Source organism: Pecten maximus, chromosome 14 (genome assembly GCF_902652985.1).
Source record: "Pecten maximus chromosome 14, xPecMax1.1, whole genome shotgun sequence".
NCBI classification, from domain to species: domain Eukaryota; kingdom Metazoa; phylum Mollusca; class Bivalvia; order Pectinida; family Pectinidae; genus Pecten; species Pecten maximus.
In genome coordinates, this window is record NC_047028.1 from 25812182 (window position 1) to 25838441 (window position 26260).

The 26260-nt window shown below is 34.5% G+C and overlaps 1 protein-coding gene across 2 annotated transcripts; it reads right to left on the reverse strand.

Moving 5' to 3' along the window:
- Positions 1 to 459: 459 nt before the first annotated feature.
- Positions 460 to 26260, reverse strand: LOC117342372. Of its 2 annotated transcripts, none has more exons than XM_033904523.1 (9): positions 25918 to 26260; positions 15047 to 15252; positions 10202 to 10401; positions 9685 to 9758; positions 8649 to 8691; positions 5378 to 5443; positions 4418 to 4554; positions 3643 to 3909; positions 460 to 1890 (listed from the first exon to the last, which is right to left on the reverse strand). In XM_033904523.1, exons 1-9 carry the CDS (start codon positions 26048 to 26050, stop codon positions 1196 to 1198), a joined length of 1821 nt encoding a protein of 606 aa, XP_033760414.1. In that variant the 5' UTR covers positions 26051 to 26260; the 3' UTR covers positions 460 to 1195. The 2 variants fall into 2 exon arrangements, with proteins under 2 accessions (XP_033760414.1, XP_033760415.1); XM_033904524.1 differs by having other exon boundaries at positions 3730 to 3909; positions 25918 to 26259.

Below are 26260 nucleotides of genomic sequence, written 5' to 3' on the forward strand. Positions count from 1 at the left end.
AATCCCTCCGCCACTGCCTATGACACGGAAGAAACAAAACCAGTCCTGCTACAATTATTGCAAAAGTTTGTATCATATCGGTTATATGTTGTATTCTGTAATGTATTATTTGTATGTAAACCAAAATCGCTGGAGCCAGAAGAATCATTAGTATGTTAGTATATTCGTTTGTTTCATCTTCTTGACGTTCAGTCATCAATAGAAATAAGGTAATGCCTTGCTTGTACGTTGTCACATCTATCGGGAGAAATGCTATCATACCATAGCATTTAAACTAGAGCATGTATACCATGTGTTTTTGTAAATAAAGGGGTTAACGTCAAACTCTTCAATTTTTTGTTTGTTGGGGGGGGGGGGGGCAGTTTCTCTCTCTCTCTCTCTCTCTCTCTCTCTCTCTCTCTCTCTCTCATATGACTTTGGCAAGAGCTCAAAGGAGTAAAAAAGATTGCTAACACAAAACAATAAATTATTCTCGTGATATATTTAATTGGGTCATGACATTTATTCATGACCTTACATCAACAACTTCTTTTTCTAATATATATATCGGTAAACAAATAGGAAAACGTTACTCACATCTCTTTCTTAGGCAACAAACTATCAACAAATCATATCAAAGAATAAATATCGACAATAACGATGTCTTTACGAAAGTTAACTAGACATTGCTTGCCTTTCACTTATTTCTAAGACCCATTATCTTGCCTTCACTAAACATGCTGGTAAGGTAACAGAGTTCAGAACATTCCTATCCTGGCGATAATTCTACGGAACGGCTAGCATCAAGTGATAGAAGGGCGACAATATGTTCCAGTAATAAGACAGTAGTCTCCCTTTTTGAAATTTTTATGTTGCTTTTTGAATGTTATACTTTTAAAGAAATGTTAAAGTGACGCAAACTATGATGATTTATGCTATACATTAGAATTTTGTTTGAATTAGTAATTAATGAAATAAAATGGAAATTAGTTAACCTCTCCCTATATTAGAATCAATCAAAATTTGATTTCCCTAAATTGTACATTTTATTAACTTTTTAGTAAGCTATTGTACACAAATCGAAAATGGCTTTTGATTTTCCCGTCCAAAAAGTACATATACCGAATTTTAACGTTAAGTCGGTAGATACTCATTTATGGGAAATAAATATTCTTGTATTTATATATCACATTTTAAAATTGTACCAATTAACTCTCTACTCTACAGCCGAATCGTTCTGGTTAAGATCGATTTCCTTTTCTGCATTCACACAATCATTTGAGATTTCTTTTTCACTCCTTTTAAGTTCGTGTTTTTTGTTCTCATTTCCAATAGTATTGGTAGATGGAACAATTTCTGCATTTGTTGTAGTTTCACTCCTTTCGGGGCTTTCATGTTTATCTTCAATTTCATTTTTACTGTTATTTTCTGTCATAAATACTTTGATCGCACTTTCATCGCCGTCATCATTGTTTGAAACGTTATCATTATTGTCGTTTTCCTCCTCTGGGTTGATTATTTTCGGATCATTTGGTTTACTTTCCTCAATGTTATCATTTTCCTCAGGTTGACCATCAACATCTACGTCCTCTTGTTGTAGTTGTAAAGACTGATCGATAAGTTCTACATTAATTTGTTTTTTAATCACAGGTCCATTACAATCTTCCATTCTACCTATTGACGAGTCTTTAACGGACAAGGATGCTTTTCGTACTCGTTCACTTTCAACTACAGATAATCCACCAACGGGAGTTGGCGGAGGCTGATTAACGAATGAGGTTTCTTCAACAGGGTCACGTGGTCGCTTAGATATGACTTTGGGGACGGATATTCCGGTGACGCTGGGGAGTGTCGACTCGGACGCCCTCAAAGATTGTCTGCTGGACCGTAAAGTAACCAAGACTCGACTGCCTGTGGAACGAAAAACAGCGATATTAAATTAGTATTTGTTTTAGTTGATTTACATATGAAATATAACATTTACATAATTGAAACACTTCATCAATTCTTTGCGTTCCATATTTATCTGTTATTTATTAGAATAAGTATTTATTATACTTTCTAAATATTTTACTAAATTAATTATTACATATCCAGCTTTCTGAACTATGTCAATTACATGCAATTATATCGTGTTTCATTTTTGTTTTTAATTCGTTTGACAATGTTAACTAGTTATCACTTTTATATCAATTTTTCAATGAAAGCGTTTGATTTTAAAGCCATTCAACAATGGTTATTTTTACTTAATGCAAAGTATAACATGCTTATCTTCAAATATATTCAGATTTTAAACGAGTATGAAATGGATTATATGTTGATGAAATTGTAGCTACTAAAGCATGCATATTATACGATGAATATGAGTATATGTGATTATATGTAAGAACACTAAAATATGTTAATAAAGCACAACAATCCGAAATCTACATAAAAAGATTTTTTACGTTTAAAAACTAACATTGTCAGTTAAGTGGCGATTGTGTTATTCAAAGAATAAGGAACCTGAAATATGTTTCAAGGGTAGGAAATTTGACAAACTTATATTATTTCTGTGTTAAATAGTATATGTCAATGTGAAATAATATAATGTCCAAATGAAAAGCAAACTTCTTTCATGTCAGAGCATACACTTTCATAAAATAGAATAACTCGAAAGACATGCGGATTTCGGTTAAATAACGACACTTTCATGAATTCTGGACAAACATTTCAAAACAGATCTTTATATCACGTTCACCGATTTAATACTTTGATGAAAATGTTTACAAATGTGTTAAGCTAGATACTACAGTAAAATGTTACAGCTACCGAATCCAGTTGTTCACTGAATGTTGCCATATCTTGATTTCCAAACGTTATACTTACAATATTTGCATGATTAGGTTGGGGTTTTTTTTTCAATAAAGCTGAACTTTTTAATATATAACACTCATATTTTTTTAGTTCCCACAGCAGCTGTATCGTTTAGTACAATTTAGTTTATTACAGTAAATGAAATGTAAAAATTAAGGTTTTACTGCAATTGATATGCTTGCGTAGTTCATATGTTGTCAATTGCATGCATGTTATTAAGATTTTACCAAATATATTACTATAGAAAACAATGCTCATACTCAATACAATGTGGTTGTTTCAGATGTTCTCTGATCACCAGGGATCTTCAACGAAGATTAACACCATAGATTTTCATGTAAAAATATTTATAACTAATTTCATAAATAAAGCAACATGTTTATTATTGTCGGTATGCATTCGCGTACACGAAATTGTCTTATTACTCGCGGGAAAACGCGGCGGATCATTCGTAATGGAACATAGAATTCACACAGCCGTCTTACATTCATTTATCATTAGCAAATTCCTGCTTCCTAACGAACCGTGTAGGTAACACGGATCAGAATTTGAATGTATGGTTGTTAAAATATGACGTTCAGGTTTTGACTTCACAATCACAAAATTATACTGTATTAACGATCTTCGGTTGAAGATAAATGCTCACTCGAAAAAGAAAATAGCGGTCGCATATAAGCGGTTCATAACAGCAAAAAAGCAGCAAAGCAAATAAGCCAAAGTCATGGCAGCCAGAAGGGTATAGCGCTAAAAAGAACAGTAAAGAGATCGGGACGTCTAACTACCATTACCAAAACCCACCATAGTCACCTTGAACATTCAAACCGTTAGGAGTAAGTATTAAATCATCTAAGAACAGTTGTTTGTAAGACGTCTCGTCATTGGCTAAGTTCTCACTTTCGTTCTGTATGATATCACACGAGGTTGCTGCGTCACCCCACGCGCTTTTGGGGCGATCTCTAGGCGTCACCATTTTGCCTGATAGTAACCTTTTGCCTGGAGCTGTTGAGGGTCTTGTGTGGTATTCCGGTTTACTGCTTTGATCGTGGGTATCGGAAACTTCGGATCGTGGTGTATCTGTTGGAAAAGTTAAATTCACAAATTAAGTTTACATGTGTGTTATAAGTTATCATATTTCAAAGGAAGTGGACGGAAAGTCAGAATTTGTCTTATGCATGGAAGCTTCCCAACTCGTCCCGTTCTCATTATTGTTTAGTCATAAAGGGAACAAATAGCAATTCAGAATGAAGCCAAAGGGAATTTAAATGTTTTCAATGGAATAATGTACGATTTTTATATACAAATATTTTATTTCCTAGCAATGGAAATTATATAAATATAGGTATACATGTATATGTACTTATAGCTATAATAATGTACTAAAATATTCTTTAAACAAATAAAAGGTCCATTTACTACGTATGTGTTATTCTGTGATATTCATGTTGAAAATTATAAACATTATTAAAATATGGAGTTGAATATGAAGTTATGCCCCTTTAATCGTTTTAACTAAATATCAAGACATGACATGAGAGGAAAAATACAATAAGAAATTAAACAAACAATCTACTATTTAACTTACCGGGGGGTGCCGGAACCTCTTCAGCCTTTTCTTTCAGACGGGAGGAAGCAGCCCCAGTCATGAAGCAGGCCAATGGGTTCTTCCTTGGCATATACACGCCATACACAGACAGGCCTTTAGAGTCTAAAAGGTGGGCCCTAGAAAATATTCAACGTTACGTTAGAGCATTGCAGTGAACAAATCGGTGGGTCTTGCAAAATTGTCATCGTTATGTTGTATAGTATTGTAGCGCAACATACCCAGAGGCTTACAAAGTACATGGATAAGTAACAATCTATGTAATGTCATATCCTCAAACTGGGAAACAGGGTGGGGACAAAATTTCCAATAAATAAGCTCAACAGCTAGCATAAGGGACGTCGTTGTTTATTATTAAGTAAAATACTTATATTAGTCTAAAATGCCTCGTCATATTTTCTTCTTTTTCTTGTTCGACATGCAAATATTGTTTTCATTTATATTACAAATTGACTTAAGGTTGAGCGACTACAGCATTGTGCAGTATATAATTAATTTTTCTTTGTTTTCATGGCAAATACTCAAATGTGATTGGTCGAAAAATTCTTTTCATTCTTCTATGAAAGAAATTCCGAGAATGGCCCGAAAACTGTGACGTCACAATACGACAATTGACGTTGCGTATTGATTTGAGAAAAAAAAATCCCATTTAAAACCAGTAAAATTGTACATAAAACATGTTTTAAATTAGAAAATCATTTTCAAAAATTAATTATAAGCGTTGATGTCAATTCTTTTTTAGTTTCATCGGGGTATGAAACAAATTTGTTTCATACCCCGATGAAACTAAAAAAATGACATCAATGCTTAAATGAATAACAGTGTTTGGAAGATAATGAAGAGAAAGTTGCATCATTCAGTGTTTCTTCTTCCTTCCCTAGGACTCAAAAGTAACATATTTCTTACACATAGGTCAATACAAAAATGCTGTTTGATACAAACCTGTTATAGCGAGCACCTGTCAGAAACGCATGCGTAGACTCTTCCCTTTTGCGGGCAGGTATATATCTAAACATTGAAGTAATATAGGGGTTTTATATATATGATATTAATTGTCACAGTATTAATCATGCAATGATATTATGGTATTGATGTTACTCAATATGTTAAATGAATGTTGACGTTGATAATGTAGTTTTAGTGAATATATCAGAGCTGATACGTGACTGATCGTATTAATGATATAAACATCAACAGATCATGTATTATTGAATTATAAGTGATAGGACTTAACTCATTGAAATTGTTTATTGCGTTTGCTATGTATAATGGTATAGATTATACTATACATGTATCATTAACTATATAGAATCAATTTAATGGAGTATTGTCTTTCTGGTTTCGACCAGACTTTTAAAAACAAATGACATTTCCTATAAATTAATCCTGTTGACCATTCCAAGATCTACAAATATTACTCAAATAAAACAAATCATATTGTTATCAGATAAGTTTTTTTTTCGATATTAGGAAGGTGTACCTCAACCATAACCCATTATCATGAAAAAAAAAAGAAATCAAAATGTCCACGATGTCCGAAAATTGGAAATATATGTACACGATTGATGAAAAATAATATAACCATTACCATAATTTAAAGATACCTGTATGGATATGTAAAATGGTTAAAAAAAAAATGAAATGAAAAGTAAAATACCCAGTCAAGATTTATATCTCATCCTTCAAAACACATAATATTCCATTTATCAGGGGGTTAAAATAAATAGTTTTAGTGTTTCTTTTCCAACTGTGATTCATAAATCGCATTAGCATTTGTATTTTTTTTCCTTTTATATTTTGTTGTTTTATTTTTCAATCATTTTTATTATCATCATTTCAATATGGTCCATTTCTCCAAGTAATGAACATTGTCTGTTATATATAAAAAAAATCCCCTATATACGGTAACATTATGTTTGAAGGAAATTAACCAATAAAAAATAAAATAATGGAATCCTTAACCTCACCTTTCTGCTATGAGATACATTATAGTCTGGTAATCATTATCCTCGTCAGAGGAATAATCATCACCACTGGAAACCAAGTCATTGACACATTTATATTGACTATCATTAAGTCACCAATACATTTATGTTTACTATCATTACGTCATCAATACATTTATGTTTACTATCATTACATCATCAATACATTTATGCTTACTATCATTACATCATCAATACATTTATGCTTACTATCATTACGTCATCAATACATTTATGCTTACTATCATTACGTCATCAATACATTTATGTGAACTATCATGACGTCATCAATACAAATATGTTAACTATCATTACGTCATCAATACATTTATGTCATCATTAGGTCATCAATAGATTCATGTCTACTTTCATTAAGTCGTCAATACATTTATCTTTAATATCATTACGTCATCAATAAATTTGTTTACTTTCATAACGTCATCATTACAACTATGTTAACTATCATTTCGTCATCAATACATGTCTACTTGCTATCATTACGTCATCAATACATTTGTGTTATCATTAGGTCAATACATTATGTTTACTATCATTACGTCATCAATAGATTCATGTTAACGATCATTACGTCATCAACACAATCATCAAAATCGTACCCACGGTCACACTCTATAGCGTTTGACTTGATAATACCGACAGTATTGTATTATATACTCGTCACATATCATAATACACATGCGCGCTAACAAATGATAACTAATATTACCATGGAGATTTACATTCAGAAAGGTTACATCGCAGATATAGATATAAATATATATATACAATAAATGAAGTTCCGATTATATAGTGACAATGAGAAACAAACAGGTGACACACATCGTATCAGGTTGTTTGAATCACAGATAACATACATATTCATCATACAACGATCTAGTCTACATAAGTGTCCATAAGCGGAATAATGCTGATTTAATTTATAGTATTGTCATTCGAACACCAATCAAATTATTGTACTATCTTAAGCTATTTTCATTAGTTGAGCACATTTGAAAAACATAATCTTTCATTTCTCTTTTACCTCCTGGAATTGATGAATTACAAAATATTTCAATTTTTCTAATATCTTATCATGAATTTAACATTCATTATCCAAGCAATGCGTCCTAGACCTTGAAGTAAACATTTAAAGAAACAAAACAGAGACATGCAGGCACATGCTATACATTTTACGTGTTCTGGACAAGAATTCAAAAATTCTGTCATCGACCATGCAAGTTTGAATATGAGGCTTGTGATGTGGTATGTTATGAAATTTAGATATATTGTCTTGGGGTAAAATCTTACCATGAAAGAAGATTAACTTGCTGTTTTAAGAGAACAAATGGGTATCAAATAATATCAATATTCAGTGTAAAGTCATAAAAATAATCAAAATCAGTACCATTGAATTTCACGTAAGACAGAACAAAATGGCCATGAATGAAAAGCACTATTTGATTTGCATTAATTAACAAATGAAACTGCATGGTGCAGTTGATATGATCGCCTAGAGCTCTCCTGTGATACTGAGATACAAAACTGTGGAAATTCAGAAGTGAAGATAGGGAAAACCAAACAGGACTTCAAAATATAGTTATTGACACCGTTATTTCATCAAAATGGTACAACAGCCGGTTTTTACTTCTATATTTACCCAAAAGCAAAACTTAGTCATCAATTTGTCAATTCCATGTTGCGCTTTATACATTGCAGAAGCAAAGACGTGAAATAAGCGTTTTCCTTCTTTTTCGTTGGCAACAATGTTGTGTTACATTTGTAAAATAGATATGGCTTATATGCTGTTCATCTGTTCATAAAATGACATTTCTTATTTTTTCTCTTATTTGTTTTAATGATCCTAGAAAATATATTTTTGAAAATAGCAGACACTAAAATTTCTTCTTCATTTGCCTATTCAATGATACCAGCAGTAGTCTTGTCAAGTGAAGAAGTTTGAATTTATCACAATATGAGACGTACAGTGGCTACAATAATCTGAAATGAAAATTATCAGTGTCTGATAAGCGCTTGAAAAAATGAAATGAAGTTAATACTCGTCGAGAAATAAAAAGGACAAAAAATATTATCGCCTTTTAAACATCACTAATCAGATGTTCTGTCTGCGTATTGTTCTTGTTTGTACGTTTCAAAGAGGTAATATTTCTTTTTCTCTAAACATTGAAGAGAAGGAAGAAAAGAAAGAATGAAAATAAGTAAATACTTACTCCCTCGATGTTGGTATCGCGGAATATTGAGTACTTTCCATCTCTACAATTTAAATAGTTTGTGACATAACATTGATATAGATACCATAGGCAAACACTTTCATTTTCTACGCATAGTATTAAATTGAAAATAGACATTAGGTATTAAGTAAACTGATTTTCACTGCATAGGATTGGGTACAGAGACCAACCAACCCATTGTTTTCCCATAGGCTTTAGTGTTAACGTTTTGGATTATTTCATTCAAATTCTTTAATTGAATATGACGATTATGGTTTATAACAAAAGTTTAGGGTCTGATATAACACCTAATCAAAAAAAAAAGTTGGGTCCTTCAGCTCAAATTTTCTCCAGGGTAGCCATTTTGAAAATAGGTGAATTTCGCAGTAAAAATTTTCAAAAATCGTAAATGTTTACCTGTTTACTATTATTACGTGAACTTTTGGGAAAAAAATCAATCGGACTTACGAAATTTATATCAACATTTCTTATTGATAGTTACCTATCAGGCTACATATCTATTTTCTCACTTCATAACATACTGGCCAATCAGTGGCTGCCAGACATTTTATCCTTGGCTCAACGTTCTATACACAGGGGCTGTTTCAAAAATATATTTTTTTCAATTGGTTGGTTGTTCCCTACATAAGCATTACGAAGCCATGACACCAAACCTGGAAAGTGCTCTAAATTAGGCAACTCCAAGACGCATCAAACTATTCCAGATAATACTTAATTGATATAATGCATTTGGCATTGGTATAAAATAATCAGCTGGTTACATTAAGCGAATGGACATCATAAGTTTATATAGATAATAAACTAAATATGTGCATGATATCTGAATAAATTGTTTAAAATTGGCTGAATCATATCATCTTGTAAGCTTGTTTTAGCTTCCGATGATACCTTTAATATTTACGACAGGAATTATGCCCTGGCATTATTACCAACTATCATACGGAAGGTTCTGGCATCTTATATTTGTACATTTAATACTCTGACTACCTTCATTTCACTTCCTATTGAGTCTTACTTTTGGCACTTTCCCGTCGTTGTGTGTATGCATTTACAGGTGCAGAGTTGCTTCTTTGTCGCGCTCGTAGTAACCTGTCAAAAGTTAAATAATACACAGCATGTCGAGAAATATATTGATGCAAATGTTTGTCAAATGGATTTTTAATTCGTGTAACGTGTTTGAAATTGAATAGCTACTGAAATTACATTTGTACTAACGGCAAATTGTGACAGCTGATAAATTCGCTACATGTCGGCCAAATTACGTCATCCATTAAGATAAAATCAAATCTAGATTCAATAAATGATCCTATAAGACAAATTTCATGTTATCGATATTACTGCTATACGAATTTGAAATTTGCAGTTTTGAAGAAAACATTAATGCCATAGTACGTGGAATAATCAGCATAAACAGATAGGAAGTAAAATTATACAATTTTGTCATACTTTGGCTGGCTACAAATATCGAAATTAAGTCATCATTAGCAACAAAATATTTCCTTTCCGATATGCATTCATGAATCATAACATACGTTGTACGAGTGGGTCGTCCGTATTTAATGTTCGTTGCATCGGAAGACTGCGAGGTTTGGTGAAGCTCAGTTGCTGAGAGGTACTGGTGCGTAGTGTTTGGTCGGTAATAGAGAGTTCCACTTCTCTTTGGTGGAGCAGAGCGCCCTCTAACGAGAGATCCGGGTCGAGGTTCTTGTAGATGATGTCCATGTTGGTCATACTAAAAATGAAAAAAGTTGTAAGTCGAAATATGCAATGGTTTCGTAAAATGATAGGACATTGGTCAATAAAAAGATTAAGATGTTTCCGACAAACGTCCGATCCAAGTTTATTTTTAGAAACGCAAAACATTACCCTTAATCACCATTTCATGCCATTAATTGACAGATAAATGCAAAATATGCGCGAAATTTGTTTAGCATTATGACTTTTTTCAACAGCACTTTTTTCCAAGATCCCTTATAGACAAAGCCGATTTCGAAGAATTGCACTTTCGAAAGATACAATTAAGACAACCCCTTAAAAACAAACCTCAGGATATTAGAGAGGAGATAAATAGTTTTTAACTGATCAAAGAAATTCTGAAGAAATAAACCAAGACATATGGTTTGTGATGGCGCTTATCAACATAGATTGAACATCATGAGGACGGTAGCTTGACGTCACCACGACGCCGAACGCACACGTTAGGTCAAGTGTACATCATATAAAGTGAAAGTACACAATATTCCCGGGCAATAACTAAACCAAATACAATGAAGAACTTTCATTTCAGCATATTTAATTCATATCTTAATCACAAAATATAATGGTAAAAAGGATTGAATAACAGAAAAGTATGTATCAATGCATTGATATGCTAAAGCTTATCTCAATAACGCAACTCGTTATAATGCAAAATTTACCATTAAGACATGTATGTACAACATACACCTCCATTGTAAGCGACTTAATGATATATATTCAATCCCTATTATCAGAATTAAGAAAATGTGCATAGCACAGCAGTAAAGTTTACTGAAATATATGTATGATTTAATTAACAGTCGGCTAAACCAATTAGCGTAACACCACAGTAACTTCTGACGTCTAAACAGATTATGTTAATCTTTTAATCCCACTAGTTTTCATTTAGATTGATTGAAATTAAGTGTTTACTTGTTAATGCATGTTTAATCTGGCGTACTGGCAAGATCGCTGCTGGTGGGAGATTTATGGTGACGTAACGAGAAATCAGAGGTCAGTGACATTTTAACTCAGGGGCATGTGCATTACGTCAAACCCGTCAACAGGTGGAAATAAATACCTCAGGTGGCACGTGATCATTTATATGTGGTGTATAGTGCAGCTGCGAAGGATTGTACAAGAGAGAAGCACATTCGCGCATGCATTCAGCAAAAGTACTTGCTGAAAACTTAAATAGAATGGCATGATACAGCAGTTTTGTACTTCTAGCACTAGTCAGCAATGTCAGGGGCTAGAATTAGGGAAAATTAAGAAGGAAATTCTAAAAAATAAAACCCGAGAACCGTGTATATAATCTGTAGGGTTATGGAATACCATGAGACAAATATATTATAAGATATAGGTGTACTATCAATACAAAAATGTACACTAGCTAGTAGCTGCTAGCAAGGCCATACATACAATAGCACTGTAGAAAATGAGAACGCTCTCCATAACAGTTATAATTCTCTAACCTCTTCTTATGACTGAAAGACATCACAGGCATTCGTCTATATGAGAATATGATGAATGAATCACATACGATTGAAAAATATGTTATCCTGGATTTGTTTTGTTGCTCTGTGTTTATCTCGTAAAAAACAGGGTCATTTTGGGGCGGGGTTTCCTTGTAGTAGTTGGTGACTAACTCACTGAACAACTTACGTGAGGGCCGTCGCATGCCATCCAGAGCAAATGGGGTAAAGTTTGGTTTGGTTTATTTTTGTTTAACGTCCTATTAACAGCTAAGGTCATTTAAGGACGGCCTCCCGTGCGTGCAACATGCATGCGTATGGTGAGTGCGTATGTGTGTTTTGGGAGGCTGTGGTATGTTCGTGTTAAGTCTTCTTGTAATAGGCCGGAACGTTTGCCGATTTATAGTGCTACCTCACTGAAGCATACTGCCGAAGACACCCAGCAGCACACCCCACCCGGTCACATTATACTGACAACGGGCAAACCAGTCGTCACACTCCCAATATGCTGAGCGCTAAGCAGGAGTAGCAACTACCATTTTCTTAGACTCTGGTATGTCTCGGCCAGGGGACAGAACCCAAAGCCTTCCTCACAGGGGCGAACGCTCAACTTAAGGCCAAAAGGGAGGCATTGTCAAGGGAGACATTAGGAAGAAGAAAGTTAGTAAGAAAGAAGAGAAAAGACAAGATCCCAAATTTAGTCGCCTCTTACGATCATGCAATGGGGGCAGCAGGTACAATTCTTACGCCCTACCTGCAGGGCAGATGGGGTAAAGTGTCTTAAACAAGAACACAACCATGAAAACACATACCGGCCCGTTTTCAGCTTCCCGAGAAACACAAACCGACACGGGTAGGGAGCTTGTGGTGATATTGGAGGTTTTTAAGTGAGGACCATACATGTCGTAGTCTCACCGCATGGTCTTTAGAGAGTAACCAAAACTCAAGAACAAAAACATTCTTAACAGAGGTGATACACATGTATTCTTAACGAACATATTTTTAATGTGACAGAATGGTAATAATGCATATGAAGTTTTCGCCCCGGTTTCATCAACATTCCTTAACTTACGGAAATCCTTTCACTTTCGTTAAAAGTTCCCATAGGAAAGTTCCTTAACTATAATCCTTCAATACAATTACTCTTTTTTTTCTACGATAAGTTTAAGTCACGGAATTTTATCTAGTAGAACATTAGTGAAAATGGGGCTTGGTCACTTAAAACAAGTTACCAACTAAGAAAAATTACTCTACGGTTGTTCCCGGATAATGGCTCTTATCTTTATGGATTGTTTACACACACTTTACAAATAGGAACATCTTGCGACAGGTTCAATGTGGCATCATTTACTTAATTCTTAATCAAGCTTAATAATAACTTGTCTTATATACCTTATCCTTCAATATCAATGTTTTTTTTTGTTTTTTTTTTTTTTCTTAATCGCAAGTGGTAAATATAAACATTGAATTGCTTTCAGTTGGCAGTTATAGACTGTTAATATCAACTGGACAAAGGTTAACGCTTCATGTTAAATTTGCCTTTGTTCAGCTGGTATTTATCAGCCCGTAACTGCCAAATGAAAGCATTTCAGTGCTTATATTTACCACTTGAGATTTAGAAGAAGAAAAAAACCTATAATTAATGGAGTTCAAGTTTCCCCACCTTTCTCGGCTGTGAGCCTGTTAACAGGTCTCACATGTTGTTCCGGGTAATGTAAAAGAGTGATAAATATTATTATTATAGCATTATAGTATTGCAACGTTACTACACAAACATCACACATATGTGATATAAGCTGAATATATTTCATCTGGAGAATCATTCTTTTGAATATAACGTATTGATTTATTGAAGTGTTTGAGATCATGTCGACGCATACATTTACCTCCCCAAAGTTTACTTCACATTTTAAAAATCTACATTTGAAAAGATATCAGGCAAATACATATTTGATGTAAATGGTGGCATCCAAACCTCTTGAAACAGGTGTGGCTATATTTACAGGTCCTTACAGAATCGCACAAAGTTCAGGTACAGAGCATGGATGTTGAATTAATAGATTTTCTTATTGATTTTGTCAACATTAACAATAGGACTTTTCATTATGTTTGAGTTTAAGTGTCCTCGGTCTAGTATAAACAATAATCAAAGTTCAATATGGCCTAATTGGTCTAATACAAACTTAGTCTGACATCAACAGTCTTTTTTTTCAACAGCCAATTTTATATGAAGTATATACATTATATATCAAAGCCGGTGATTCTGTAGTAGATCCGTTCATTACCATTGGTTTACGAAGAAAATTATCATGTGGCCTGTTGCAAATGACTGATACAAACTTCCCTCGATGAGGAGAATATACAATTTTGATACATTTTTCCTCTGATTTTTTGAATACACACAGGAGTTAGTCAAGGCTCTTCAATCAAAGTCAAAAAGTTTTGTGGTTTTTGAAATTATGTTTTAAAGTTAAATGGACACAATTATTGAAAATTAGATTGGTCACAACCGAATTAGCAGTTTACAAGAATATTATAGATATATAACTACATAAAGTTCTACAGAAAATATAACGGAATGGTTGACCAGGGATAGCACTATATACACCCGAACATTAAATGGGTTAGGGGAGGGGCTTAAAGATAACAATAAACTAGGAAAGGATTGTACAATAGACACATACCCTGTGTGCCTTTATCGGGTTCGTACCAGTTGTACTGAATTGGTACGATACCATATAATGGAACGCAAATGAATCTCAAGTGTTCCCAACATGGCGGCCGTCTCTACAAACTATAGGCTTCAAACATAAAAATCGATTGTTTTGTTTTTACAGTGTAATGGATGTAGAATCAATACCTAAATAGTTCCGTCGTATATTAACATGTATAATTTATCTAATTTCACCGCAAATGAAGATTCCTCGTCTCGTTTTTAACCAAACACAAATTAGTATGACAAATGAAGCATCACAATGCCGCCATTTTGGATCGAAGTGGTACGTTTCAGGAAACGAACCACGTGAACAGGTTCGGCTCTGTTAGTACGCCGCGTTCCATTACGAGTTCAGCATATCCGTACCGGTACAACAGGCGCGAATTCAATAAAGGAAGGCACGGATAGTCGACTATTAATTTCAACTTTGAATTTATTAGATCACTCACCTTACTTGAGCTGAGAAGACCATGGACAAATAAAGGGGATTCTCCGCTGTGGTTCGACTCCCTACTAGTATCTATTGCCCAATTCGGTGACCTATGACCTTCAATAATCTTTTCTTTGTGACTACGATCCACTTCGTCCCGTATTTGTCGTATGTATTCCGGATCTCTGTTGTAAGTGTACGGGCTAAGAGGGTGTTTCTTGCTGCCTACAAAAGACAAAGGGAAAACACGTTTGGTAAATATGTTGCTTATGATCCTGTCAGTAAATAAACAAGGGAAGCCAATCTTGATGAGCCAGGTGACGTACCCTTCATTTCCGATTAGGCAATGTAATACCAGCGGTCTCGTTCACGATAAGCATTTTGGTAATTATTTTCATTTCAGTATAGCTGTTGATATTTCCGGTGGTTTATTTTCAATCCTATTTGCACCGTCACGTGTATGTAAACACAAATATCTAGACATTCTACCTTTTTACTGCAGAATCTTGACACGGCAGTTTTGCGCGAATTTGATAGAGGCCAACATGTTCCGATCGGGACATCGGCGAAATATTAGACAATTTAATAAGTCTACATTTTGATTTTTTCTTTACAAGTGATGAATGCTGTTCTATCTAGAAAGTTCACCTACAGTTCATGACACTTATTTTGTTTGAGTATCTGACGTAAATGGCCTCGCATGTTAACCTTCATTGTTTCCTTTCCTGGTCAATACGCCGTTGTCTACATTCTTATTAATTGTGCCAAAGATTCAGAATAAGCACATGTTGCCTTCAGTGATCAAATATACGATATCTACCTAATTGCTTACATCAGGGGGCTAATAATCTCTTTTTTTTTTATTTTTCTCTTTGTTGGGAACTTTTTCTTCTGGATTTTCACACGTTTGCCTCCTTTTATCACTCATGAGTCCTAGAATGAGAAAATCTCTCTGATGTGGTTTTGTGTGTATTTTTGAAATATACTGAATCTATTACTAAATTTACTTTGTTAATAGTGTACCACCGTTTTATCGATTTTTAGTTAGATTTAAGGATTTGCTATTATGTCGGCATTCTCTATTGTTTTTATACTTAAAGAATGTCATTCATTTGTTTGCCTTAAAGTCGGTATTGCCTGATTTACAGAATTCTTAATCTTCTTTTTGTTTGTTTGTTTATTTTTCATAATAACTGATTTCCTCATATCAACCGGGATTGTACGAGGACTGAAGTAATTGAGATATCAGAAATGGACAAAGAACAGTTAAAAGCAAAGAAAAGACTGAAAAGAAAGAAACATATATGGAAAGCACATTTTACAAAACTCGAATTGCAGATCTATTTTGGTCTCTTCAATATCCCTTAAATTAGAGTAAATCGCTGAACCTGTAAGGCGGACCTGGGTACATGTTTAGTCGGCTAATGCTATAAACATGCAGTGAAATACAGATCCTAGTCTTGGTATATTCCAGGTTTCTTAAGTAGACAATAGATAAGCTATATCCGACTACGCAGGCGGGAGACATGATTGTGTCATTTGTCGCCCTCACGAAATACGGTGAAATACAGCAGTATATCTATTGAAGGGAAATCCGTTCGAGAGTTTTAGTTGGCGGTATAAGAGGGTGGCGGTAGATTCGAGTGGCGATAGGTCGATGGTAGACTGTTCTTCCTCTTTCGTGCACAGAATGTTCCTCCAATTAAAGGACTCCGTTGAGAATTATCAGTTCGGGTATGGATATGTTATGCCTCTATTCTATATCCCAGCCTGATTTTACATGATTTATCAGAATCCATTAGTTTCACGAGTTTGTTAAGATCGACAACTAGAAGGATATATCACTCATGGAATGGTGATGACTCTCCTTTAAAAGGATATCTTAAGTTAAGTATGTAAGCGTCTCCCCATATCTATTGTGAAACATAACAGTTTACTGACATTTAAATTTAGGGGCTGGCTTACAGAAAAGTGTTCAATACCTTAACACCAAGTGTTATTCTTGTTTCGCGGACAATAAATAGACTTCGACACACGGACCCATTACCTTTATCAGTAAACATGGCGATGTGAATATGTTCATGCCAAGCTATTGTGGTACTGGCACCTTACATGATGTGACAAGGCATTCCTTATGATAAAATTTACTATACTAAGCTCCTATCGATAAATGTTATTTATGTAGAATTGAATCTCTGGTGTTGGTGCGTGCATGTTCTGTACCCCTTCATTAATAATTTCCTAGTGTAAGTCTTAATTCGAGTATATGTAACAAAAATATATTTTGATATCTAAAATTAATCTTGTTTGTAACAAGCATTTTTATTGGCTTAAAAATCATGTTATTAGCAGAAAACGTAGAAATGACGTAATAGTTTGTAAAGGCGCTTTTTATTGGCTGATTCAGTAGCGTAATAATTTCTAAGAGAAAAGAATTCATCAAAAAAAGTGGAATTCTACGTATATTGTGTACAGTAGATTAACTTATTAGGATTAACTTGAATATAAGTTTTATGTTATAGAGTATAGTCTCATTCAAAAGCGGTTTATTTAGAATACCCTCCGGTTTTGGGGTTTAATTGTTTGTTGTTTTTTTTTTTTTTTTTTTTTGTGTTATATCTTTACAACATAACGATACATCTAATCCTTAAATAAATAACGGAGAAACTGATTTATCAGGCATGTTATATAAACGAACAAGGTACCGCGTGAGGTAAATGAAACAACTACACTGACGGGGTTTCAGTTCCTTATTTGGATTCGTAATGACGAGGTTTTCCCTTCCGGATCATTTGGTCTGTTGTTATTTCTAACCACAGCCTTGTTTACTTTCTCACTAGCCCTCAACCTCTGGGTCACGAGTTCGAAACCCACGTGGGGCAGTTGCCTGGTACTGGCCGTAGGTCGGTGGTTTTTCTCCGGGTACTCCGGCTTTCCGCCACCTCCAAAACCAGGCACGTCCTTAAATTACCCTGGCTGTTAATAGGACGTTAAACAAAATAAACCAAACTAAATCCCGTATGTCATTCAGTGAGGCAGTCACCAACTAATACAAGGAGACCCTGCCTCAAAATGACTATGGCTGTCCTTGGGGCGATAAACCCAGCGTTGTTATTCGTTTTCTTATTTTAAATAAATATGGTTGATAAAGTAATAGCGACAGTGCTGACAAAGCATTTTTGAGGCATACGCCCCTTTATTAAGGCAATATATATATTGACTTTAAACAGAAATTATAGCAAAGACCAGCTTGATCGTACAGTATGTCCCTTTTGTGGGACACAAAACATCAAAGACTACACATCTCGTCAACGTGTATAGCTATTACAAACTATATCCCTTCATCCGGCAATAGCCGGAAGGCTAATCAAAGCGGCCAATATTCCAGTTTTCAGATGATGATTGCATACGATAACTAAAACAAATATGATAAGTTACAAAACTTCCATACGTTGTATTCGTTTAATACGAAGATGAGTTTCGATATGAGAAAATGTCACTGATAATCATGAATGAAAATAATGACAGTTGATTGTTCTATATATAAGTCAAGTGGTCATGACTGCCAAACACGTTGCTTCTCGAAGAGTTCGTGTGACTGTGTCGCTTGTGTATTGAACAGCGGGATAACGTTAAGTGGTTGTATGTAGACTACCTAGATCAGGTTATAAAGTTAGGGGTTCAAAGAGGATCGCATTACTCAGATGCACTGAAGCTGAAATAATATCGCTCTGTCACAGTTGTATAAAATGTAAACACAAAAGCAATGGCGGATTTAAAAAGACGAAATATTTGATAACATCAAAGATTTTCAGAGATATGATTTAGGAAATCGGCAAATAGATTTCAATCTGAGTCCATTGTTAAATGTAGCTAACATCTTGTTGAGTAAGTACTTCATTTGCTTATGTGTTTTTTCGTGTTAACAATAAGGTTTGTTTATTTAAGTTATTGTGTACTCTGGTCGGTTGGGTTATTCGGTCAGCGAAACCTTTTAAACAACAAAGATAATTTATTTCCTGTTGTCTGTTACAGAATACTACAAAAGCGTCCTATTGTCTGCATTTGTTTATAAGTTACTAAAATAGCATAATTGCCTTCCTGCATAAACATATTTTTGTATTTGCTTCTAAGGTTTGAGATTTTTCCATGTTCAAGAGCTTTTTATACGCCCGTCAACGACAGATAGTATTAGGGTACCCTGTGCTGTCCGTACGTCCGTCCGTTAATTTTTCCTTGTTCGCGCTTTCTCACCTTTATTTATCAACGGATTTTTCTGAAACTTGCTACAAATATTCTATGGCACAATAGTTCAAGCGAGTACGTGTTACAGAATTTCGCGATTATTTTTAGCAGAGTTATGGCCCTTTTTTGCCAAATGGGCATTGTGTAGAAAATGCAATATGAATTATTTATTCAATTTCTCTAAGATTTTGATCAATACCGCTAGAAGCAGTTATGTTTAACATATATTACGGGTTTTTGGCTCGTGTTTCAACTATTGGCATAACGGCATAGTTTAAAATGTAAAGCTCATTCATTAACAATTGTCAGCGCTCCAGCCTTTATTTATCAACAGATTTATATGAAACTACAAATATTCTATACCACACTAGCTCGAACGAGTTCGTGCTACGGAATTTTGTAATTATTTTTACCAGAGTTATGCCCCTTTAATTTTAAAGAGAGAGCATAAAAGAAAAAAAATAAGAGGTTATACAAAGGGACCATACTATGAATAGCGGTACATTTAAGTACACGTAAAGTCGAGAATAATTCCAAACTGGGAACTTAAACTTCCAACATATCTACCTTATTGCTTATCGCTACGTTTTCCTATGGTAGCTTTTCCAGTGACCGGCGTATCATGCCTGCTCCCACTTGACTGCCAGGTTTGACACCTTGGGTTCATTATCCTCAATAAACATTTCCTCAAGCAAGATGGATTTCATTCGTTAATATATCTTTTCGGTCTTGTACATGTACTCTGTATTGTAACTTATGATACATCATAATAATATGACTAATTAATAGCATACGCTTACAAATATATATACATAATGTACCTTGGTTTAGTCTGGTCTATTTTGTGTAACGTCCTATTAACAGCTAGGTCATTTAAGGACGTGCCAGGTTTTGGAGGTGGAGGAAAGCCGGAGTACCCGGAGAAAAACCACCGGCCTACGGTCAGTACCTGGCAACTGCCCCGCGTAGGTTTCGAAACCGGCCACCACGGCTGTGAGTTGGGGGTTCCTGCCAAGTCCCTTTGTAACAGCCTGGTTATATTTAGAATGTTGTCATTTTTCATAGAGGAAAGGATAAATGATAGAGAAAGGGAAAAAACATATAGATATGATGACATGATAACAGGGCGAACAACACAAGGATGTGTGACAGACAGATGGCTAAGAGAAAGAGAACGAAGCAGACAGACCAGATAAAACAGAAAAAGAGAGAAACGGGGAAAAACACAATCAGAATAACAGAGAAAACAGGCAGATAATTATAAAGACACACAGACAGAACAGACACACAGACAGAACAAAACACACAGACAGAACAGACACACAGACAGAACAAAAAAATACACAGACAGAACAAAACACACAGACAGAGCAGACACACAGACAGAACAGATACATAGACAGAACAAAACACACAGACAGAACAAACACACAGACAGCAGACACACAGACAGAACAGACACATAGACAGAACAAAACACAGAGACAGAACAAACACACAGACAGACAAATATCAGACAGACAGAACAGACAGACAAATATCAGACAGAGAAGATAAAACAGACACACAGACAGAGCAAACGCACAGACAGACAAATATCAGACAGACAAAACTGATAAAACAGAGAAACAGAAAATAAACAGGACGAACAGACAAAACAGACATACACACAACAGAACAGACACAGAGACAGGCAGACAAATAGAAAGACAGACAAATAGAAAGACAGCGACCCGATTGATGGTCGTTTCTGTTATTTGTTTAAATAATCCTTTAACTGTCATATACATGTATATTCAATAATTGAAATTTTCAATTCGAAGCTTTCTATTCTCTTGGCGTTTCTATTTAGTGTTCTGTTAAGTTATATGTATATTGATATTTCAAATTATTCAAACAAATCTGACATAGATTATGTAAATAGTTACGGCTTTAATTGTGAATATTCACTGATGTTTGCCGATACACCAAAACGAGTATGTGTGAATAGGTCTGTGACCTAAATCCGACGATCGTGAAGAAAACAGAAGTATGGATTAACTGATCGTACACAGTCCGGGGCAGTGTAACGAGAGGAGTCAGTCAGTACGTACTTTGTCGTGATAATTTACCTGTTCAGGTGAGAGAGTATTACATGTATCAATTATACAAATGACCCTTCTCATCTACTCTATAAAGAGTCCATAGGTTCAACCAGGACTTTTTCAACAAAACATCTCAATTACAACGCTAGTCAGTTAAGAAAATCGCATATGAGGTTGCTTACGGCGAAACCTATAGGTTAAGTGTGAAATATTTGATAAACAGCAGCAAGAAACTGATTTTTTAAAGCGTAAAAGGTGAGGGGATGGGTGGGAAAAAGTCAATAAGCCGTACTCTCATATGTTATACAGCTGAGTGTACATCTCGAAATTACTCTCCTGGAATCTATTTATTACACACAATATTCCGTTTTGTTTTGCGTTGTTTTTTTCTCTCGACTTATAAATAAGTTTTCGATAAACTCGCTTCAAATCGTAATAATCACAAGAACGCGAATTTCTTACATATTTTTAACGGAATGACCATTCATTCAAAAGACTACTATTAAGCATCAGACTTAATACATTACAATTGGAGTCAGGACACAACGATGTAAACCACCGAAAATTAAATATAAAGACGCATCATACTCCGGTACATATGGTCCATCCTTCACGCGTCATTGACTACAGCAACCAAAGACGAGGAAACCAAGAAAGTACAGAAAATCAGATTGGGCGGCCGATACAAACGTAAAAATAAAGAAGTGGGGTCAATTTGAATTTAATCAATTTTGTATTTGTATTTCTATTGATTTATTAACTTATTTTATCTATTGATCTATTTTTTATTTATTTTTTTTTTTTTTTTATTACTTTTCATTTATATATCTTTTATCATATTTAGGGTCTAGTATGTAATAACGACGGTATGGTCCAATATAGGTACTGGATCTTAGCAAACAGATGTTCGCTGGATGCCCGGATGCGTATTACTAGAAATCGAAACAATGACAGTACAGACAAGAAAATTGTCGAATTTTCTAGGCAATCTGCCCCTTTATCAAGACACAAGTAAATTACAAACGATCAAGGTAACATGAAATTCGTGTGCATTATCGGGGAGCTAAAAATAAGAGGTTCTGATGTTGCAGGAGAGGGGATGGACCAAGCACGTGGATGGACCTTAATGGACAGAGTTATAAAGACTGACTCAAAACAGAGACGATAGGATATTATATACATGTAGAACGGCCATAGCTGACTTGAATGGTTTTTAATTTTAGAGATTTCGTGTTGGAAACATATACGTGGCAAAGAGAGTTATTGATATCATAAGTATTAAATAATTGACCAGTTATGCCAAACTTTGACTCCTCAATATCCCCGAGTTTACCTTACAGAGCGAGTCGGCTATAGAACAAGATGGTTAATGATTCTGTATATGGAATTTGACAGGTTTTAAGTGGTTTCGTTATCTGAAGAAAACTTGGTTGAAAGAAAACACCAGCACCGCCGTTAGTATGCTAACTGTTTAAAAGAGTGAATCAGTTGTTTCTATTTTTGGTGAAATGATTGAATGCGATTTGACGTAACTCGTTTTCTTTCATTTTGTTTTTAAAGGCACAGCGACATATTCTTTCCATTCACAATGATCTTCATTTTGTGGTTTAATACACCAGTAACCTTACCTCGTTCACAACTCTAGGCGACAGCTCGCTCCCGCTGTGACCCCAAAAACACTGACACACATATAGGACAAGTTAAAACATTTCTTTACTTCGTACAGGAATAAAAAAAACATTCTTTAAAAATGATTCCAGACCTGCAGGGGTTCCTTTCTGAATCAAATTTATCGAATGGTAGAAATAAAACTTTCTGCTATATCTTGTTTATATAAATTCCAAATCACAAAGTTAAGTCAGTCACTGAAGTGTATAAAATAAGCATATACACACTTAACTTAAAACCTGAACGTATACATGTTGTATGGATTCTGAACTCAGGATCTCAACCCTGGCAGTAGTCCTTCTCTGTAAATTTTTGGAACAATAAAATTTCTTGCTCCTTAAAGCGGTTTGTTTGTTTTTGTTTAACGTCCTATTAACAGTCAGGGTCATGTAAGGACGTGCCAGGTTTTGGAGGTGGAGGAAAGCCGGAATACCCGGAGAAAAACTATCGTGTGCAATGTAGCATATAGCCTTAACTCTAACGCAAATTACAGGTATAATATGTAAGGTAGCATATAACCTTAACTCTAACACAAATTACAGGTATAATGTGTAAGGTAGCATATAACCTTAACTCTAACACAAATTACAGGTATACTGTTTAAGGTAGCATATAACCTTAACTCTAACACAAATTACAGGTATAATGTGTAAGGTAGCATATAACCTTAACTCTAACACAAATAACAGGTATAATGTGCAAGGTAGCATATAACCTTAACACTAACACAAATTACAGGTATAATGTGCAAGGTAGCATATAACCTTAACTCTAACACTGTTCATAGTTATGATGTTTACGGTAGTACATTAACTAAAGTGTCACTCAAATCACAGGTATAACCTGTAATTAATATAGGGTACGATATGATCTTAACTTATACCTCAAATCACGTGTATAATATATTTGGAAATAAGAGTTGAGAGGGTTGTAAAAAATCTTCCCTCTAACACAAATCACAGGGTTACTACTATACGTGTATGTATATTGCATATATCATGAACTACTGAGCTAATAAGTACAATCTTATTTCAGTCTTAAAGGTTACATTGTGCAAGGTAACATATATCCTTAACTCTAAATCCATCCAGAGTTTTATCATATAAGGTAGCCTATATCCTTAACTCTAAATCCAGCTAGATTTTTATCATATAAGGTAGCATATATCCTTAACTCTAAATCCATCTAGAGTTTTATCATATAAGGTAGCATATATCCTTTACTCTAAATCGAGCCAGATTTTTATCATATAAGGTAGCATATATCCTTAACTCTAAATCCATCTAGAGTTTTATCATATAAGGTAGCATATATCCTTAACTCTAAATCCATCCAGAGTTTTATCATATAAGGTAGCATATATCCTTAACTCTAAATCCATCCAGAGTTTTATCATATAAAGTAGCATATATCCTTAACTCTAAATCCAGCTAGATTTTTATCATATAAGGTAGCATATATCCTTAACTCTAAATCCATCCAGAGTTTTATCATATAAGGTAGCATATATCCTTAACTCTAAATCCAGCCAGATTTTTATCATATAAGGTAGAATATATCCTTAACTCTAAATCCAGCCAGATTTTTATCATATAAGGTAGCATATATCCTTAACTCTAAATCCAGCCAGATTATTTTCATATAAGGTAGAATATATCCTTAACTCTAAATCCAGCCAGATTTTTATCATATAAGGTAGAATATATCCTTAACTCTAAATCCAGCCAGATTTTTATCATATAAGATAGCATATATCCTTAACTCTAAATCCATCCAGATTTTTATCATTTAAGGTAGCATATATCCTTAACTCTAAATCAAGCAAAAGTTTTATCGTATAGCCTTACAGCATACAGCCTTAAGTATATAACCCTTAAACAGCAGAGCATTGCCCTATGCATGATGTATGAATGTTACACTCATTATTTATCTGTGATAAAACCTTCAACGTTACGTGGGTACGTACACATTTTGTTGATAGCATACAATGTAATGTCGACCTCCACTCCGAGTTACCAAGAATTTTAGAAGAGGCATCCTGTCAAAGGACATGTTTAGTAAAAGAAAAATTTGTCAATATTTCAAATGTAAAATCAATATACATGTATTCTGAAGTGAAACAATTTGTTATATCTTAACTGTGATATGAGTAGCATGACTCATTTGATTAATGTGGGCACACGTATAGGTTATCAAAGATATCATTGATACAGTCATATCAAAATGTGTATTAAATGTTTCTTTTTTTTTTTTTATTTTTAATTTCACGGAATCTTTTGTTACATTTGAAATAAATTCGTGAATCTTTTGTCACATTTGAAAGATATTCGTGGTTGGTGCTAAAGACATCTACTGTACACTAAAGCCTAAAAATTATCGATAGCTCGTTTCTTCATGTACATAATATTGATAATTAGGAGATAGCGCCAGTCATTCAAAATCAAACTAATGACGGATTAGCTTCTGTATAATATGTAATCAATTCGCGTTTAAAACTCGGGGTTCCCAATAACGAAATAAAGAAGATATTTGGTTTTAAATGTTGGTATTTAAATGGAGGATCATTATAACACGACCGGTCGTGTGTTACCGAGGAAGTTTGATAAGTCAGTCGTGTGTTGTTACTTATAGGTGTTTGTAATACAGACTGAGTACTAATGGCCGGGACAGGTATACAATACTATATATATATACTGTAGGTACACACAAGTTGTGTGTATTGATGTCCTTTGAATACTTCAAATATCCGTCTGCCAAAATTAAATGGCGAGTATATCCTTCACACAACATCGAGCTATTTTATTTAACAGATAGAAACTGGCTATATTAGTACTCATATTAGGTATTAAATCCAATAACTTTGCAAATAGACTTAAATATAAATTATGCATACCGTTATATCCTCCATGAGGACGTCTGCCATTTTCAATATTCTCCTTTTCTTGAACGCCACTCTGGAATTCTAAGTCCACAAGTCGAATCCCTCGTTTCTTTCCGCTTCGGACACGCGTTGATCTGTTCGTCATTTTTTAAAGTTATTATTTTTTTCGTATTTTGACACTAACTACATGTCCGGTCTGAGTGACCATTTCCCCCCTCGTACGCTGGGACCAGTCATCTGTAGCTGCTAATTCATACCGGTACAATAATCCTTTAACACATCGCAGTCGATACAGGTAGATCCCTGTTCTGCCAGCTCAGGTAGAGCGAGATCGTTAATACAGAATTATCGATCC

Bases quoted from the DNA above. Each gene is read 5' to 3' on its own strand.
- LOC117342372 (XM_033904523.1), bottom strand. From the start codon at position 26,050: ATGACGAACAGATCAACGCGTGTCCGAAGCGGAAAGAAACGAGGGATT. The intron at 4,555-5,377 runs GTTTGTATCAAA...AATATTTTCTAG, and splicing joins ACAGGTGCTCGCTATAACAG to GGCCCACCTTTTAGACTCTA. The intron at 1,891-3,642 runs GTGACTATGGTG...TTCGTTCCACAG, and splicing joins TAACGGTTTGAATGTTCAAG to GCAGTCGAGTCTTGGTTACT.